Source organism: Saimiri boliviensis, chromosome 2 (genome assembly GCF_048565385.1).
Source record: "Saimiri boliviensis isolate mSaiBol1 chromosome 2, mSaiBol1.pri, whole genome shotgun sequence".
In the NCBI taxonomy this organism is placed as follows: Eukaryota; Metazoa; Chordata; class Mammalia; order Primates; family Cebidae; genus Saimiri; species Saimiri boliviensis.
In genome coordinates this window covers 228,211,270-228,228,815 of record NC_133450.1, presented here as the reverse complement: position 1 = coordinate 228,228,815, position 17,546 = coordinate 228,211,270, and the positions used below count along the sequence as shown (strand labels likewise).

General features: G+C 41.4%; 1 protein-coding gene across 3 annotated transcripts in view; it reads left to right on the top strand.

Moving 5' to 3' along the window:
• The first annotated feature begins 6,426 nt into the window (after positions 1–6,426).
• The window catches only part of KIF27 (kinesin family member 27), a 92,365-nt gene continuing 81,245 nt past the window's right edge, over positions 6,427–17,546 (top strand). For 2 of the 3 annotated variants that reach the window (XM_074395481.1, XM_039475272.2), the window contains exons 1-2: positions 6,427–6,557; positions 13,119–13,503. In XM_074395481.1, the coding sequence (XP_074251582.1) occupies positions 13,206–13,503 (298 nt within the window). In that variant the 5' untranslated portion in view covers positions 6,427–6,557; positions 13,119–13,205. Of the gene's footprint in view, positions 6,558–10,592; positions 10,679–13,118; positions 13,504–17,546 lie in introns of all 3 variants that reach the window. The other variant, XM_074395480.1, reaches the window with a different exon arrangement.

The following is a 17,546-nucleotide window of genomic DNA, read 5'->3' as shown; positions in this document are numbered from 1 at the left end:
CTCCAAAAAAAAAAAAAAAAAAAAAATCCATATTGTTTAACTTTGAAGGTTGGTAGGAACCAATTTGTTATTCTGAAAAATTGATAGATAAAAAGAAAAAAAGCGTGTATTCTGTAATTCCTGTACTAACTGCATTTTAGGATAACCTGATAGAGGAAAGCTCTTCTTTATAGAACAATACCAGCTAATGCATGCAAAAAGGAATATTAGAACATTACCATTGTGCAATCCTTAATGAAATAATAGATCTGGGAAATGATCATCAATGGCTACTAAGTAAAATGTTGATGAGGAACTTTTTTTTTGAGATGGAATCTCCTTCCGTTGCTCAGGCTGGAGTGCAGTGGTGCCATCTTGGCTCACTGCAACCTCTGCCTCCCAGGTTCAAGCGATTCTCTTGCCTCAGCCTCCTGAGTAGCTGGGATTATAGGTGTGTGCCACCACGCCCAGCTAATTTTTATATTTTTAGTAGAGACAGGGTTTCACCATGTTGGCCAGACTGGTTTCAAACTCCCAACCTTAAGTGATCTGCCCATCTTGGCCACCCAAAGTGCTGGGATTACAGGCCTAAGTCACCACGCCCAGCTGATGAGGAACTTTTTAATGGGTGGATTACACTGAAAAACACCTGTACTCAGCCAGGCTCGGTGGCTCATTCCTGTAATCCAGCACTTTGGGAGGCCAAGGTGGGCGGATCACAAGGTCAGGAGTTCAAGACCAGCCTGGCCAGCATGGTGAAACCCTGACTCTACTAAAAATACAAAAAACTAGCTGGGCATGGTGGCAGGCACCTGTAATCCCAGCTACTTAGAAGGCTGAGGCAGGAGAATCACTTGAACCTTGGAGGCAGAGACTGCAGTGAGCCTAGGTCATGCCGTTGCACTCTAGCCTGGGCAACAGTGTGAGACTCCATCTCAAAAAAAAAAAAAAAAGAAAGAAAGAAAAACATCTGTACTCATTTATAATCTTAACATCACCAAAAGCAGGATATGCAGACATTATATGCTTCCCAGTGTGTTGCAATAGGAAGTATATAGCCCCATCTATGAATTATTCTTGCCAGAATTGAACCTGAATCTAATCAAGGATGTAAATCTAACTTACTAGTTTACAGGAAATGTAGGAAACAGAGGAACAAGTTAAATGAAAATACAGGATATGGTCAGCCAATTCTAAAGTGTGAGGAATCCTATAGAACAAATGGCAACTTCTTTTTTCTTTCTTTCTTTCTCTGTTTTTTTCCTTCCTTCTCTCTTTCTCTCTAAGACTGGGTCTCACTCTGTCACCCAGGCTGGAATATAGTGGCATGATCACAGTTCACTGTGGCCTCAACCTTCTGGGCTCAATCAGTCCTCTCACCCGCAGCCTCCCAAGTAGCTAGGACTACAGGCACATGCTACCATACCCAGCCAATTTTGAAATATTTTATAGAGACAGGGTCTCCCTTTGTTGCCCAGGCTGGTCTTAAACTCCTGGCCTCAAGCCTTCTTCCCGCCTCAGCCTCCCAAAGTGCTGGGATTACAGGTGAGAGCCACCACACCCGGCCTCTTCCTCTTCTTCAAATGACACTAATTGCATCATAGGGTTCAACCCTCATGACCTCATCCAAATCTAATTACCTCCTAAAGGCCCTACCTGCAAATACCACCACATTGCGGTTTAGGGTTTCAACATATGAATTCTCAGGAACACAAGCATTCAATCCATAGCAGTACTCCCCAGACTGAAAAATTCTCAGAGATATTTATGCATACATGTTCACAGCAGCATAATTAACAATAGCCAAAGGTGGAAACAACCCAAGTGCCCAACAATGGATGAGTGGATAAACGAAATGTGATACATACATACAATGGAATATAATTCAGCCTTAAAAAGGGAAGAAACTGATATATGTTACAACATGGATGAACCTTGAGGACATCATACTATGTGAAATAGTCACAAAAGAACTAATCTGTATGACTTGGCTTCTATAACCTAGAGTAGTCAAATCCACAGAGACAGAAAGAAGCATGGTGGCTGCTAGGGGTTAGGAAAAGAAATGGCAGTTATTGTTTAATGGGTACACAGTTTCAGTTCTCCAAGATGAAAAGAGTTCTGGCGATTAGTTATACAACATTATGAAGGTACTTAACTAATTTATTCATTTATTTATTTTTGAGACAGAGTCTTGCTCTGTCACCCAGGCTGGAGTGCAGTGGTGTGATCTTGGCTCATCGCCACCTCCTTCTCTTGGATTCAAGCTATTCTCTTGCCTCAGCCTCCCGAATAGCTGGAATTACAGGCATGTGCCACCATGCTTGGCTAATATTTTGTAGAGATGGGGTTTTGCCATGTTAGCCAGGTAGTCTCAAACTCCTCACCTCAGGTGATCTGCCCACCTTGGCCTCCCAAAGTGCTGGGATTACAGGCAAAAGCCACCAAGCCAAGCCGATACTTAACCATTTAAAAGTGTACATACAGCTCAGCAGTGTTAAGATAGTCCATTTTGGCCGGGTGTGGTGGCTCATGCTTATAATGCCAGCATTTTGGGAGGCCGTAGTGGGTGAATCACCTGAGGTCGGGAGTTTGAGACCAGCCTGACCAATATAGAGAAGCCCTGTATCTAATAATACAAAAATTAGCCAGGTGTGATGGCACATGCCTGTAATCCTAGCTACTTGGGAGGCTGAGGAAGGAGAATTGCTTGAACCCAGGAGGTGAAGGTTGGCGCAAGCTGAGATTGCACCTTTGCACTCCAGCCTGGGCAACAAGAGCAAAATTCCATCTCAAAAAAAAAAAATAGTCAATTTTATGTTATGTACATTTACCACAATTTTTTTAAAGGTGAGGGCAATTATATTGATTAAAAGAGAAGGTGTTACGGGGGGCGCAGTGTCTTGCACCTGTAATCCCAGCACTTTAGGAAGTCAGAGGTTTGAAACCAGCCTGGCCAACATGGTGACACCCGTCTCTACTGAAGTTACAAAAAACTAGCTGGGTGTGGTGGCGCATGCCTATAATCCCAGCTACTTGGGAGGCTGACGCAGGAGAATTGCTTGAACCTGGGAGGGGAGACGGAGGTTACAACGAGCCGAGATTGGGCCACTGCACTCCAGCCTTGGCAACTGAAAGAGACTCTATCTGAAAAAAAAAAAAAGGGTACATATCAATCAAATGCCATATATGGACCATGTTTGGATCCTGATTTGAGCCAAACGAACAACCAACAAAACCTGAGATATATTATATAGAAATCTGCAGCTCCGCTCGGCTCAGCCTCTGGTGAGGTGTGTTGACTTTGTTATCCGACAGATGGAGGCTTCTGTCTTGCCTCTGCTACTTAATCATGTAGAGATGGAGGCTTCAGTCTTGCCTCTGCTACTTAATCATGTAGAGATGGAGGCTTCAGTCTTGCCTCTGCTACTTAATCATGTAGAGATGGAGGCTTCAGTCTTGCCTCTGCTACTTAATCATGTAGGCTTGAGCAAGTTACTTGTTCTCTAATTTTTTTTATTTCCATAAACATTTATTAACTCTGTGGAATGTGCTTACTATCTATTATATATCAGACATTGACTGTGCTCAACAATAGGGACATAAAGACAAATAATAGATTGGCCACAGTGGATCACATCTCTAATCTCAGCACTTTTGGAGGCCAAGGTGGGAAGGATGGCTTGAGACTAGGAGTTCAATACTAGCCTAGGCAACATGGGGTGACCTTAACTTTACAAAAAATTGAACAGGCCAAGCGCAGTGGCTCACGCCTGTAATCCTAGTACTTTGGGAGGCTGAGGCGGGTAGATCACCTGAGGTCAGGACTTTGAGACCAGCCTGGCCAACATGGCAAAACCCCGTCTCTACTAAAAATACAAAAATTAGCTGGGCATGGTGGCAGGTGCCTGTAATCCCAGCTACTCAGGAGGCTGAGGCAGGAGAATCACTTGAACTCAGGAGGCGGAGGTTGCAGTGAGCTGAGATCACGCTATTGCACTCCAGCCTGGGTGACAAGAGTGAAACTCTGTCTCAAAAAACAAAACAAAACAAAACCCAAAATATTAGCTAGCTACTCTGGAGGCTGAGGTGGGAGGATCATTTGAACCCAGGAGTTTGAGGTTGCAATGACCTGTGATCAGACCGCTGCACTCCAGCCTAGGCAACAGAGTAAAACCCTGTCTCTAAAAAAAATCATAACATTTAACTCCACCATCCAGAGATGATGGTGGTTGTCATTTTAGTGAATTTTGTTGAACATTTTTACATCTTAAGATTTTTTATTTTAGTTTTAAAAATTTATTTTACAGACAGGGTCTTGCTCTGTCACTCAGGCTGGAGTGCAGTGGCTCAATCATAGCTCATAGCAGCCTCCAACTCTTGGGCTCAAGCAATTCTCCTGCCTTAGCCTCCCAGGTAGCTAGCACTACAGGTGCATGCCATCATGCCCAACTAATTTTTTTTTTTTTTAAGAGAAGGGGTTCTCACTGTGTTGCTCAGGCTGATCTTGAACTCCTATCCTCAAGTGATCCTACTGCCTCAGCCTCCCAAAGTGCTGGGATTGCAGAAATGAGCCACTACACCTTTGGCTTTCTTCTAATCTGCCTTCTGGGTCCACATGGTCAACCTATGTTTTTTTCCAGCACCAGACAGGACAAATGTGCCCGTAAGCAATGCAGACATTATTATTATTATTATTATTTTATTTATTTATTTATTTTGAGACGGAGTTTCGCTCTTGTTACCCAGGCTGGAGTGCAACGGGGCGATCTCGGCTCACTGCAACCTCCGCCTCCTGGGTTCAGGCAATTCTCCTGCCTCAGCCTCCTGAGTAGCTGGGATTACAGGCACGCGCCACCATGCCCAGCTAATTTTTTGTATTTTTAGTAGAGACGGGGTTTCACCGTGTTGACCAGGATGGTCTCGATCTCTCGACCTCGTGATCCACCCGCCTCGTCCTCCCAAAGTGCTGGGATTACAGGCTTGAGCCACCGCGCCCGGCCTGCAGACATTATTGAAGATTTTGCAGGGGAGAGAGAGGAAGGGGTTTGAATTGCACACCTTACAGCATGAACATAAAGGCCACCACTGGCTGGGTGTGGTGGCTCACACCTGTAATCCTAGCACTTTGGGAGGCCAAGGTGGGTGGATCACAGGGTCAGGAGTTCAAGATCAGCCTGACCAACATGGTGAAACCCTATCTCTACTAAAAATATAAAAATTAGCTGGGTGTGGTGGTGCCTGCCTATAATCCCAGCTACTCAGGAGGCTGAGGCAGGATAATTGCTTGAAGCTGACAGTCAGTGAGAACCTGGCAAGCTAAGTTTTGATTTTTTGTAGGGGTGAGGGTCTCATTATGTTGCCCAAACTGAGCCAAACTCCTGGGCTCAAGTGATCCTCTCAGTTCAGCCTCCCAAAGTGCTGAGATTACAGGTGTGAGCCACTGAGTCCAGCCTGAATTTTTAAAATTTTAAATAATTCCGTTAAAAGAAAAATATAAAAACAATAAATAAAATATTCAGCTTTCCCCCCCACCTTCATTCCTATATTTCATGAGAGAAGGAAGGCTTTTTGAAGATGCTTAGATTGTGTTACTATGAACAAGTGGCACTAAAGCATTTAAAACTAAATTGGAAAAGTTAAATATTATCATATGACCCAGCAATTCCACTCCTAGGGCTATACTTAAAAGAACTGAAAACAGACATCCAAATATTGCACGCGAATGTCCATAGCAACATGGAAAAAGCCCAAATGTCCACAGCCGATAAATGGATAAACAAAATGTGGTATGTCCATATCTATACAATGGAATATTATTCAGCCCTAAAAAAGTCCTGATAGATGTTACAACATGACTGCAGCTTGAAAACATTAAGCAAAAGAAGCTAGAGACAAAAAATCATACAGTATATGACTGTATAATTCCATCAAGATGAAACGCCCAGAATAGGTAAATCTATCACAGAGTCAAAAAGTAGATTAGTGGCTAGCTGGGGTTGTGGGGAGAGGGGAACGGGAAGAAATGACTACCAACTAGTTTGGGGATTTTCTTTTGGGGTGATGAACATGTTTTTGAACTATATACACACAGAGGTGGTTGCATAATACTGTGAATAAATTAAACGCCACTGAACTGTGAGCTTTAAAATGGTTTATGTTATGCTATGCAAGTTTGACTTAATAAAAATAAACCGAATTGGTAGTCAGTATATTGAAACGCAGTGTGGAATCGTTCTGATCATTTCACCAACCAGTGGAAAGATGCTTACGCTCAGCCCTCACAGACCGGTTCCAGCGCGTGGGTGAGACCCAGCTCGGGTTTGCAGGGAAGCCCGGGGGCGGGTTCTTTGAGGACGCCGGCAGGAGACTCTCGCGCTGCGGGCTTGGGGGCGTGGCCAGGACCGGGGGCGGGTCCAGGACGCGACGTCCGGGATAGGACGCGGCGGGCGGAGTGCTTCGCCGGTTGCTAGGAGAACCCGCGACAACAAAAGACACGGGTGGCGGCGGCGCCGCGCAGCAGAGCGAAGCTGAGGAGTCAGTCGTTCGCTCGCCGGGGACCCGGCAGTCCCGAGCCGGTCAGTGCGCGGTGGGTCTGGCCTGGCGGTGCGGGGAAGTGGGGCGTCCTCCGTTCCTCGGCTCCCCCGTACCCGCCCTCCAGCCCGCGGCGTCCGCGCCCCCAGGCCGCCGTTGGGAAGAGTAGGGCCGCCGCGGGTTGGGAGCCGGAGGATGGGCGGTTGGGACGACAGCGAGACCGAAGGGGGCGCCTGAGGGGTCTGGGATCGGGGCTGGGAGCCCGGCGAGCGATTGGAGACCGAGCGCCCCTTCCGGAGGAAGTTGGGTCCACACTGCGGAGCGGGGCCCGGGGAACTGGGATCCACCCGAACGCTGGTCCCAGCTCCTCGGAGAGCACCCTGTGTTCGTCTTGCGTCGCTGTGGGGCATGAGGCACGACTCAAGGGTCACCACCACCGAGCGCTTCGTTTTGTCGCAGGCCTCTTTTTCCCGCCGTAGAAGTTGAAACTTTGGCCCATTCAAGCCCGAGAGCCCCCTCTCTCGGAGGCAGGTGACTATAGAGAAAGAGAAAAGCGCCCAGATTCTTTCTTTGAAACCGCTTTAAAATAATGCTGCCCACTCCAGTTTTGAAAATCCTTGTTGTTTGCCCTTCTTTACTCCATTGTCTTTTTTTTTTTTTTTTTGAGTCAGAGTCTCACTCTGTCGCCCAGGCTGTAGGGTAATGGCGTGATCTCAGCTCACTGCAGCCTCCGCCTCCTGGATTCAAGTGATTGATTCTCCTGCCTCAGCCTCCCGAGTAGCTGGGACTACGGTCTTCCACCACTACGCCCTGCTAATATTAGTATTTTTGGTAGAGACAGGGTTCCACTATGCTGATCACGCTGGTCTCAAACTCCGTACCTCAGGTGATCCGCCCACCTTTGCCTTCCAAAGTGCTGGGATTATAGGCGTGAGCCACCGCGCCCGGCCTCCTTTCTCTCCTTTAAGCATTCGGAGCCTTTTTTGAGATCCTTATGTGATTTGCTATGCATCTACTGGGAAGTTTTTTATGAAAAGAATTAACAGACCATGCATTTAAGACAACCACTGCTTTCCGGGAAATCAAAGGTACAGAATGGCAACAGTTTTTGGAGATACTCATTCCTGACCAGTGACATGACATGAGAGATTAACCATGTATTTCTCTTGGATTGGTCAGATTTCAAAAACCCATTGAATGTGCTTAAATACGACGCAGCCAATCAGATTTTGCCTTTTTTTGGCATTTATTGGTGACATAATACGCATGTTTCTGATAACTATAGTTGATCAGAATCTGAAGAAGTATGAGTGAAATGGATTGTGTAAAAATTCATTCTTGTACATTTTTTGGTTACAAGCTCTATGATTGTGGACCATTATTATTATTTGTTTGCTTGTTTTGTTGAGACAGGGTCTTGCTCTGTCACTCAGGCTGGAGTGCAGTTTCACACCGCAGCCTCAACTTGCTGGGCTCAAGCGATCCTCCCACCTCAGCCTCCCAAGTAGCTGGGACTTCAGGTGCGTCACCACAGCCTGGCTAATTCTTGTATTTTTAGTAGAGACAAGGTTTCACCATGTTGCTCAGGCTGGTCTCAAACTTGTGGGCTGAAGTGATGCGCCTGCCTTTGCCTCCCGAAGTGCTGGGATTACAGGCATGAGCCACCGTGCCCAGCCCCATTATTTTTTTCAATGCTTAGAATGAGTTTCAATTGCCTTTATAGCCAAATTACGTATAGATATTACCATTAAAAAAACACCCCAAGAAATGAGTCTAGGCATGGCGGCTGGCATCTGTAATCCCAGTACCTTGGGATCCCAGTACCTTGGGAGGCTGAGGCCAGTGGATCTCTTTAGCCCAGGAGTTCAAGACCAGCCTGGGCAACATGGTGAAACCCTGTTTCTACTAAAAATACAGGAATTAGCTGGGTGTGGTGGCCTTCACCTGTAATCTCAGCTACTTTGAAGGTTGAGGCAGAATTGCTTGAACCGTGAGGCGGAGATTGCAATGAGCCAAGATGGTGCCACTGCACTCCAGCCTGGGTGACAGAGCCAGATCTTATGTCAAAAACAAAACAAAAACCCAAGAAATGAAAATTGGCATTTTTTATTAGCAAATTCATTAGAAGCAGTTAGGTTTGGCTTAACATAGTCCATGAGTTTTGCTTTAATTTGATGGCATACAAAGAAATAAATAATATTTTTGATTAATTTGAAGTAACTTCAAATGTTGGTGTTCAGAGACATTGGAAGAATTAACTCAGCGTTCCTGCAGTTGGAAAAGTTTCCAGTACCAAATGATTGTAGAGTTCTTTAAGATCCAAAAAAGGGTTTATCAAACATGTGAGCATTTTTTTTTCCAGTATAAAATTCATTAGAATGATTTAAAAACTGCTAAGGTTAGGTGTTTCTCTTTGTTTTAGTCATTAAAGATATTTGTTGACTCTGTTTTGGGATTTTGCAGTCCAAGGGACGTGATACATTTTTTTTTTAACTCTCAGTGGGCTTTTAGAAGAGTGATGTAAATGTTTTTTGTTGTGATCCTGTTCACGCCATCCACTCACAGAATTACAAATACTGAGTACTGTTGCAGCGTTTTGTTTTATTTTGTTTTGTTTTTGACAGGGTAAGGGATTCTCACTTCAGTCTCCCGAGTAGCTAGGACTACAGGCACGTGCCACCACATCCACCTAATGTTTGGATTTTTTGTAGAGATGGAGTTTCTCCACTTTGCCCAGGCTGGTCTCAAACTCCTGGGCTCAAGTGATCCACCTGCCTTGGCCTCCCAAAGTGCTGGGATTACAGGTGTGAACCACCATGCTGGGTCAGAGTTTGTTTATTTTTTTAAGACTAGTGAATATTAATGTTATCAATTCACTGTTATTGTTATTAATAAAATGTCATTTCAGTCCAGTAGTCTCCGTTACTTACTGGTAATCTTCAAGATTCAGCAGCTTCTTTAAAGAACCTAGTCTCACCTCAAACTGATTACTTTTCATCATCTGCACTTAAACATTGTCATAGATTACTTGTTGTATTTAGTATAAGCTTTATCTTTCTAAGACTGAATATTTATACAGAAGTTTTTATGCAGACAGTGTTTTCATTTCTCTTGGGAGTGGAATTGCTGGGTCAAGTGATAACTGTATGTTTAACTTTTTGCAGAAATGTCAATCTGTTTTCCAAAGTGACTGTATTTTACCTTCCCACCAATAGTGTATGAGGGTTCTAATTTCCTTACACCCTGCCAACACTTATGATCTGTCTTTTTCATTATAGCAGTGATAGCGGATGTGTATTGGTATCTCATTGTAGTTGTTTTTTGTTTGTTTGAGACAGAGTCTTGGTGTGTCACCCAGGCTGGAGTGTGGTGGTTTGATCTCACCTCACTGCAACCTCTGCCTCCAGGGTTCAAATGATTCTCCTGCTTCAACTTCCCAAGTAGCTGGGATTATAGGCACCCTCCACCATGCCGGCTAATTTTTGTATTTTTAGTAGATACAGGATTTCACCATGTTGTCCAGGCTGGTCTTGAGCTCCTGACCTCAGGTGATCCTCCCACTTCAGTCTCCCAGAGTGTTGGGATTACAGGTGTGAGCCACTGTGCCTGGCCTCTCATTGTGGTTTTGATTGCATTTTTCTGATGCTGGGCATCTTTTCATGTGCTCATTGTTAATTTGTATATTTTCTTTGAAGAACTGCCTTTTCAGATCCTTTGCCTATTTTTTAAATAAAAAAAAAATTTGAGTTGTAATAGTTATTTGTATATTCTAGTTGCAAGTTCCTTGTTAGGAACAATATATGTCTTGTAAATATTTTCTCCCATTCGGGGAGTTGTCTTTTCATTTTCTTGGTGGTTTCCTTTGAGGCACAAAGTTTTAAATTTTGATGTCCAGCTTTTCCTTCCCTCCTTTCCCCCTTCCTTCCCTCCCTTCCTCCCTCTCTCCCTCCGTTCCTCTTTTCCTGTCTTCCTTCCTCCCTCCTTCCCTTCCTTTCTCCTTTCCTTCCTCCCTCCCTCCCTTATTTTTTTTTTATTTTTCTTTCTTTCTTTTTGAGATAAATTCTTGCTCTGTTTTCCAGGTTGGAGTGCAGTGGCAGAATCACAGCTCACCATAACCTCCAGCTGCTGAGTCCCACCCTAGCTTCCCAAGTAGCTGGGACCACAGGTGAGCACTACTGTGCTGAGCTGATTTTTAAAAAAATTCCAGCCAGGTACGGTGGCTCATGCCTGTAATCCCAGCACTTTGGGAGGTGGAGGCAGGTGGATCACCTGAGGTCAGGAGTTCGAGACCAGCCTGACCAATACGGAGAAACCTATCTCTACTAAAAATACAAAAATTAGCTGGGCGTGGTGGTGCATGCCTGTAGTCTCAGCTACTGGGTAGGCTGAGGCAGGAGAATTGCTTGAACCCATGAGGCAGAGGTTGTAGTGAGCCACGATTATGTCACTGCACTCCAGCCTGTGCAACAAGAGCAAAACTCCATCTCAAAAAAAAGTCTTTGTAGACATGGCATCTCACTATGTTGCCCAGGCTGGGTCTTACTTATTTTGTAATCTATACTTCATCTTTATTTTTTGCTTTTATTACTATTTTTGGTTGACACAATCATTGTACGTATTTATGGGGTACAGTGTGATATTTCAATACATGTATACAATGTGTGATGTTTAAATTGGTATTCTTTATTTTATTGCTTTTGGTGTCATATCTGAGAAATTACTGCCAAATTCAAGGTCATGAAGGGTTACTCCTGTATTTTAAGAGTTTTATAGTTTTCATTCTTACATTCAGGTCTATGGTCCATTTTTGGTTGACTTTTGTATATGATGTGAAGTAGGAGGTCCAACTTCATTATTTTATCCGTCGTCCCAGTGCCGTTTGTTGAAAAGACTATTCTTATAACTCAGTTGACTTGTGTTGGCACTCTTGTTGAAAATCAGTTGCCCATAAATGTGTGGGTTTATTTCTGGATTCTCAATTCTATTCTGTTGATCTATATCCTTAATGCCAGTACAACACTACCATGTTTACTATTACTTGGTTTTGAAATTAGGAAAGTGTTAGTCCTCTTACTTTGTTCTTTTTCAATATTGTTTTGGTTATTCTGTGTGTCTTGAGTTTTTTGTGATTTTAGAATCTGCTTGTCAATTTCTGCAAAGAAGGAAGCTGAGATTTTGATTGGTATTATATTGAGTCTGTAGATGAATTTGGGGAATGCTGACATCTTTATCTTTCAATTCATAAACATGAGATGTTTTTTCATTTATGTACATCTTGTGCTTTCTTCTAATAATATTTTTATTTATTTATTTTTGAGATGGAGTTTAGTTCCTGTTGCCCAGGCTGGAGTGCAATGGTGAAGTCTTGGCTCACAACAACCTCTGCCTCCCAAGTTCAAACGATTCTCCTACCTCAGCCTCCTGAGTAGCTGGGATTACAGGCATGCACCACTGTGCCCTGTTAATTTTATGTTTTTAGTAGAGACCAGGGTTTCATCATGTTGGTCAGGTTGGTCTTGAACTACTGACCTAAGGTGGTCTGCCCGCCTCTGCCTCCCAAAGTGCTGGGATTACAGGTGTGAGCCACTGAACCTAGCCTAATTTATTTTTAAGAGTGTTAATTGTAAATTATTATTTATTTACATATGTTTTTAGCCAGGAAACTATAGCCAACAATTTAGTTTTTAATGTATTAATTCTAGCAGAGATCTTCAGAAATAAGTATAACATAATATTTAGAAGTAGAAAAAGCAGTTTTTCTGTTAGTTTTGGCTATTTTTGAATAAATTTAGTTTTAAGTTTATATTGATTTATTGAAACCCTTAAAACTATTTTCATGGACTTATTTCTAATAATTGTGGCAAAGAGGAAGTGCTATTTTTCAGTGCCTAGCTATAAAATCTAATACTAATGTTTGTTTTTAATACATGTACAGCCCGAGCATGGTGGCTCATGCCTTTAATCCCAGCACTTTGGGAGGCTGAGGCAGACGGGTCACCTGAGGTCAGAAGTTTGAGACCAGTCTGGCCAATATGATGAAACTCTGTCTCTACTAAAAATACAAAAATTAGCCGGGCATGGTGGCAGCCACTTGTAAAACCAGCTACTTGGGAGTCTGAGGCAGGAGAATCACTTGAACCTGGAAGGTGGAGGTTGCAGAGAGCGGAGATGGAGCCACTGCACTCCAGCCTAGATGATAGAGCAAGAATCCGTCTCAAAAAACAAACAAAAAACATGTGTACAGTTTCTTACTTAGTTATCTTCTTGGCTTAATTTTCGAACTCCCTGGTTATTATTCAGTATTTAGATTAATGAACTGGGAAACATCACTGTAGAAATAAAGGCACAATGGAATCCCATGTACTTATCACTTAGCTTCATCATTTCTCAACTCATGGACCCCACCCTCTAGATTGTTTTGAAGCAAACCCAAGACATACTATTTTGTCTACAAATTAATGATGTAGCTTACAAGATAGGTTTACTCTTTGTAACTTTTATATTGGAAGAAAAACCTGTTCTAATGGACTCTTGTAGAAGGTGGTTTGTTTTTTGGGCTAAAAGGAATCAGTAAATAAAATTACTTTTTTATTTTTGATACACAGGAATCCAGATCTTACATAAGATGGAAGTTTCTCACACTAGACGCTGAACATTAAGTAAAAAGTCTATTTAGTAAAATCTAAGGTGCCATGGAAGAAATACCAGTAAAAGTTGCTGTAAGAATTAGACCTCTGCTTTACAAAGAAGTTCTTCATAATCATCAAGTTTGTGTGAGAGTCATTCCAAACAGCCAGCAAATTATCATTGGGAGAGACAGAGTCTTCACTTTTGATTTTGTTTTTGGCAAAAATTCCACTCAAGATGAAGTTTATAATACATGTATAAAGCCCCTAGTGTTGTCACTCATTGAGGGCTATAATGCAACTGTTTTTGCCTATGGACAAACTGGATCTGGGAAGACATACACTATTGGAGGAGGCCATGTTGGTAAGATTCTCATACTCTTTGACTTTTATTTGTGACACTAGAAAGAAGCTAATAACCAATATCTGACACATGGTATGTGCTTAGCATATTGATTGAATAGTGAAGGAATGAATAATGTAATCAAATGTGATCATAAGATCATCATCTTTGAAAGATTTGTTTTTAAATATTGAAGTTTCATTAAGTAATCTAATTTAGGATTACATTTGCTTGAGGAAATTAGTTTAAGATAGTATTCAATGGTCAGCCCTTGTTGTTTTGAACAGAATTTAAAGTAGAGGTAAGTGAGTTTGTTAACATAATCAGATTTTGCATCCTTTAACAAACCAGTTGTAAATATTGAATCCCACAATCAGGACTTAGGGACAGTAGGAAAAATTTATTATGTAAGGTATCTTTTTTTCATATTCTAGCCAGATTTCATTTTAAAAAACTGAATATTTTAGGATATAATTTCTCCTCCTTGTAATTATAGTTTGGAAAAGATGGAATTATAGGATCTTCTGTAGAGCTGGAGGGAACCTTGGAAATCAGTTAAGTGTCTGGTAATAGAGTCGGGGACTTGACAGCCAAGTCCTCTGTTAAGATTGTTTACTGTATTGATATTTTTCTACTAAAAACAAACTTTTGAATAATGCACATATGCATCATTGTCTAAAATTTTAGTTAGTATTCTCTGTATATATAGTGGCTCTCAATATTTTTCTGTTTTCATATTTCACAAATGTAAAACGTGGCTATCAGAAACCTTTTTCTCTAGCTGCTCAGATATGAGCTAAAACAAAATAAAATAAAAAATTTTAAAAAAGAAATTTCTCTCATTATATGCATGGAAGGGAGGTGGCTCAGAGCATGTAGTCTGAGGAAATCTTTATTCCAAAGATTAAATGGAGGAGCCTTTAGAGGCCAATACTCTCCAACTACAAGAAAAATCTTTATATTCTGCAGGATTAGGAGATCACAGATACTAGATTGTTTCATGGTCTCAAAATAAAAAGAATTCAGTTTTTTCTAGTATAACTTTTAGCTTTTCTTGAGGATTGTAGGTTTTTTTTTTTTTGATTGGTAAATGTTTTATAATCCTAATAACTCAATAGGTGCTTTACACCAATAGGAGTTATAAGATATTCAGAAGCTGGTGACTTAAATAATAGCTATACTGTTGTTTTTTTTTTTTTAATTAAGAAACCATGATTCCTGAGATGTTTAATTGGTGTTAGATTAAAAAAGAAGAAGAAGAAAAAAGAAACCATGAGTACTATTTTAATTTTATAAGGGAAAAAGTTATTAAAGTTACCTATTGTCCTAACAGCTTTTAATTGCTTTAAAATTTTCTCTATCAGAAGACATAGACCACCATTAAGAACATTTTGGATCTTTTCCTTCTCCTTTTTTCTTTTTTAATTAAAAGAAAATGCTTATTATAAGAAGGATTGAAAGTATTGCCTAAGAAATTAAACAAGTGACAGCTCCTGTCACCCCAAAGAAATAATAGTTTGATGCATATAACTCATATTACTCACATATGCAGTTTTTTGAGTTTTTATTTGTTTGTTTAATGAGATATTATACCTATGATTCTGTAACTTTATTTTTGCATTTAACAATGTAAAATATCATTTCAGACCAGGAATGGTGGCTCATGCCTGTAATCCCAGCAGTTTGGGAGGCCAAGGCAAGCAGATCACTTGAGGTCAGGAGTTTGAGACCAGCCTGGCCAACGTGGCAAAACCTGTCTCTGCTAAAAATACAAAAATTAGCCAGGTGTTGTGGCGCACACCTATAATCCCAGCTGAGGCAGAGAATTGCTTGAACCTGGAGGCAGAGGCTACAGTGAGCCTAGACTGCGTCATTGCACTCCAGCCTGAATGACAGAGCAAGACCCTGTCTTAAAAAAAAAAAAAAGTTGCATTTTTTTTTTCTTTGGTGTATTAACGAGCATATTCTATTTCTCAGAATGTCTCTATAGGACACCAGTTGTGGGTCAGTTATATGCTTTTTGATTGTTGACCATGCAAATAATGTTTTTTCCCCCCAGTGAATATTTACTGAGCATATGCAATATCTAAGTTACCATGCTGGGCACTAGGGCAGAATGAAACTCTCTTATTTTAAAATGTGTTTTACTTTATTTTAAAAACTTTTTTGGGCCGGGCGCAGTGGCTCATGCCTGTTGTCCCAACACTTTGGGAGGCTGAGGCAGGTGGATCACGAGGTCAAGAGATCGAGACCATCCTGGTCAACATGGTGAAACCCCATCTCTACTAAAAATACAAAAAATTAGCTGGGCATGGTGGCGCGTGCCTGTAATCCCAGCTACTCAGGAGGCTGAGGCAGAAGAATTGCCTGAATCCAGAAGGCAGAGGTTGCGGTGAGCCGAGGTTGCGCCATTGCGCTCCAGCCTGGGTAACAGGAGCGAAACAAAAAACAACTTTTTTGTAGAGACAGGATCTCACACTGTGTTTTTTGTTTTTGATTTTGTTTTGAGACGGAGTCTTGCTCTGTCACCCTGGCTGGAGTACAGTGGCACAATCACAGCTCATTGCAGCCTCAACCATCCGGGCTCAAGACATTCCTTCACCTCAGCCTCCTGAGTATCTGGGTCTACAGGGGTGCATCACCACTCCCAGCTAATTTTTTTTGTTTTTTTTTTGGTATTTTTTGCAGAGGCAGGGTTTTGCCATGTTGCCCAGGCTGGTCTCAAATACCTGAGATCAAGTGATCTGCCCTGTCTCGGTCTCCCAAAGTGCTGGGATTACAAGCATGAGCCACCACGCCTGGGTTTATTTTTAAATATGATGCTTATTTAAGCTAATAATCATTTTCCTGCCTTTGAAAATCTTGGACTTACCTTTACAAAGTAGAGCCTTTTCCAAAAACTTTTGTGTACTCTTTAAATACCACATAATAGCTAAACAATAGCTGTTAAGGTATAAAACTTTGCAGGTTTTCTCTTGGAAATGGTTTATTTCAGGAATATAAGACTAATACTGCCAATTTTATATTTAAGTTATCAAAATGCATATTGGAGCTTTATTATAAATATTTGAAATTACTTTTTTTTAATTGATCTGGGGAATAAATGAACTATTTCTGGTCAATTATTTATTCTGGATAATCAAGATTGCTTATCTGTACTACAGTTTGGAAGGCTTAGATATTTCCCACAGGCATAAGCTCTTAAAAGGGAATCTTCATTTGTACTGTATTAGAAGAAAACCCACAACTTGCTTTACTTGCCACATGAGATGGCAGTCTCGCATCTTAAATTAGGGGAAGGCAGCCATACAAGTTGATGAAAACTCAGATTTTCAGAATTATTGTTGCCAAAAACCTAAACTTTGATAATCTTCAACTTGGAAGCGAGCTGTTTTTAAGGTTTATTTGTAAGTCAACTCTTTGTTGTTGGAATATGTTTTCCATGGAACAATGCTGAAAATGATGGACATTGTTTTTAAAATTAGTCTTCAGGAACTTTTTAAGTCTCAGTTTTTCCCTCCACTTATTTTAAATTTTATCTCATACACTTTATTTTTACTGTTTTTACAATTGTGATAAAGGACGTATAAATTTACAGATCACCAAACTTACCGTTTTAACTACTTTTAAGTTTAGAGTTCTGTAGCATCTAACTATTAATTGTTAATGCAATAATAATGACTATTTTCAAAATTTTCATCACCCAAACAGAAGCTATGTACCTGTTAAGCAGTAACTCTCCCCACATTATCTGATAATCCCTAATTTACTTTCTGACTCTTTGAATTTGCCTGTTCTAGATACTTCATAGAAGTGAAGGCTGGGTGTGGTGAGCTCAGGAGTTTGAGATCAGCCTGGGCAACATGGTGAACCCAATGGCTACTAAAAATCCAAAAAATTAATCAGGCGTGGTGGTGTGCACCTGTAATCCCAGCTACTGGAGGCTGAAGCAGGAGAATTGCTTGAATCTGGGAGGCAGAGCTTGCAGTGAGCTGAGATCGCACCATTGCATTCCAGCCTAGGCAACAGAGCAAGACTCTGTCTCAAAAAAACCAAACCAAACC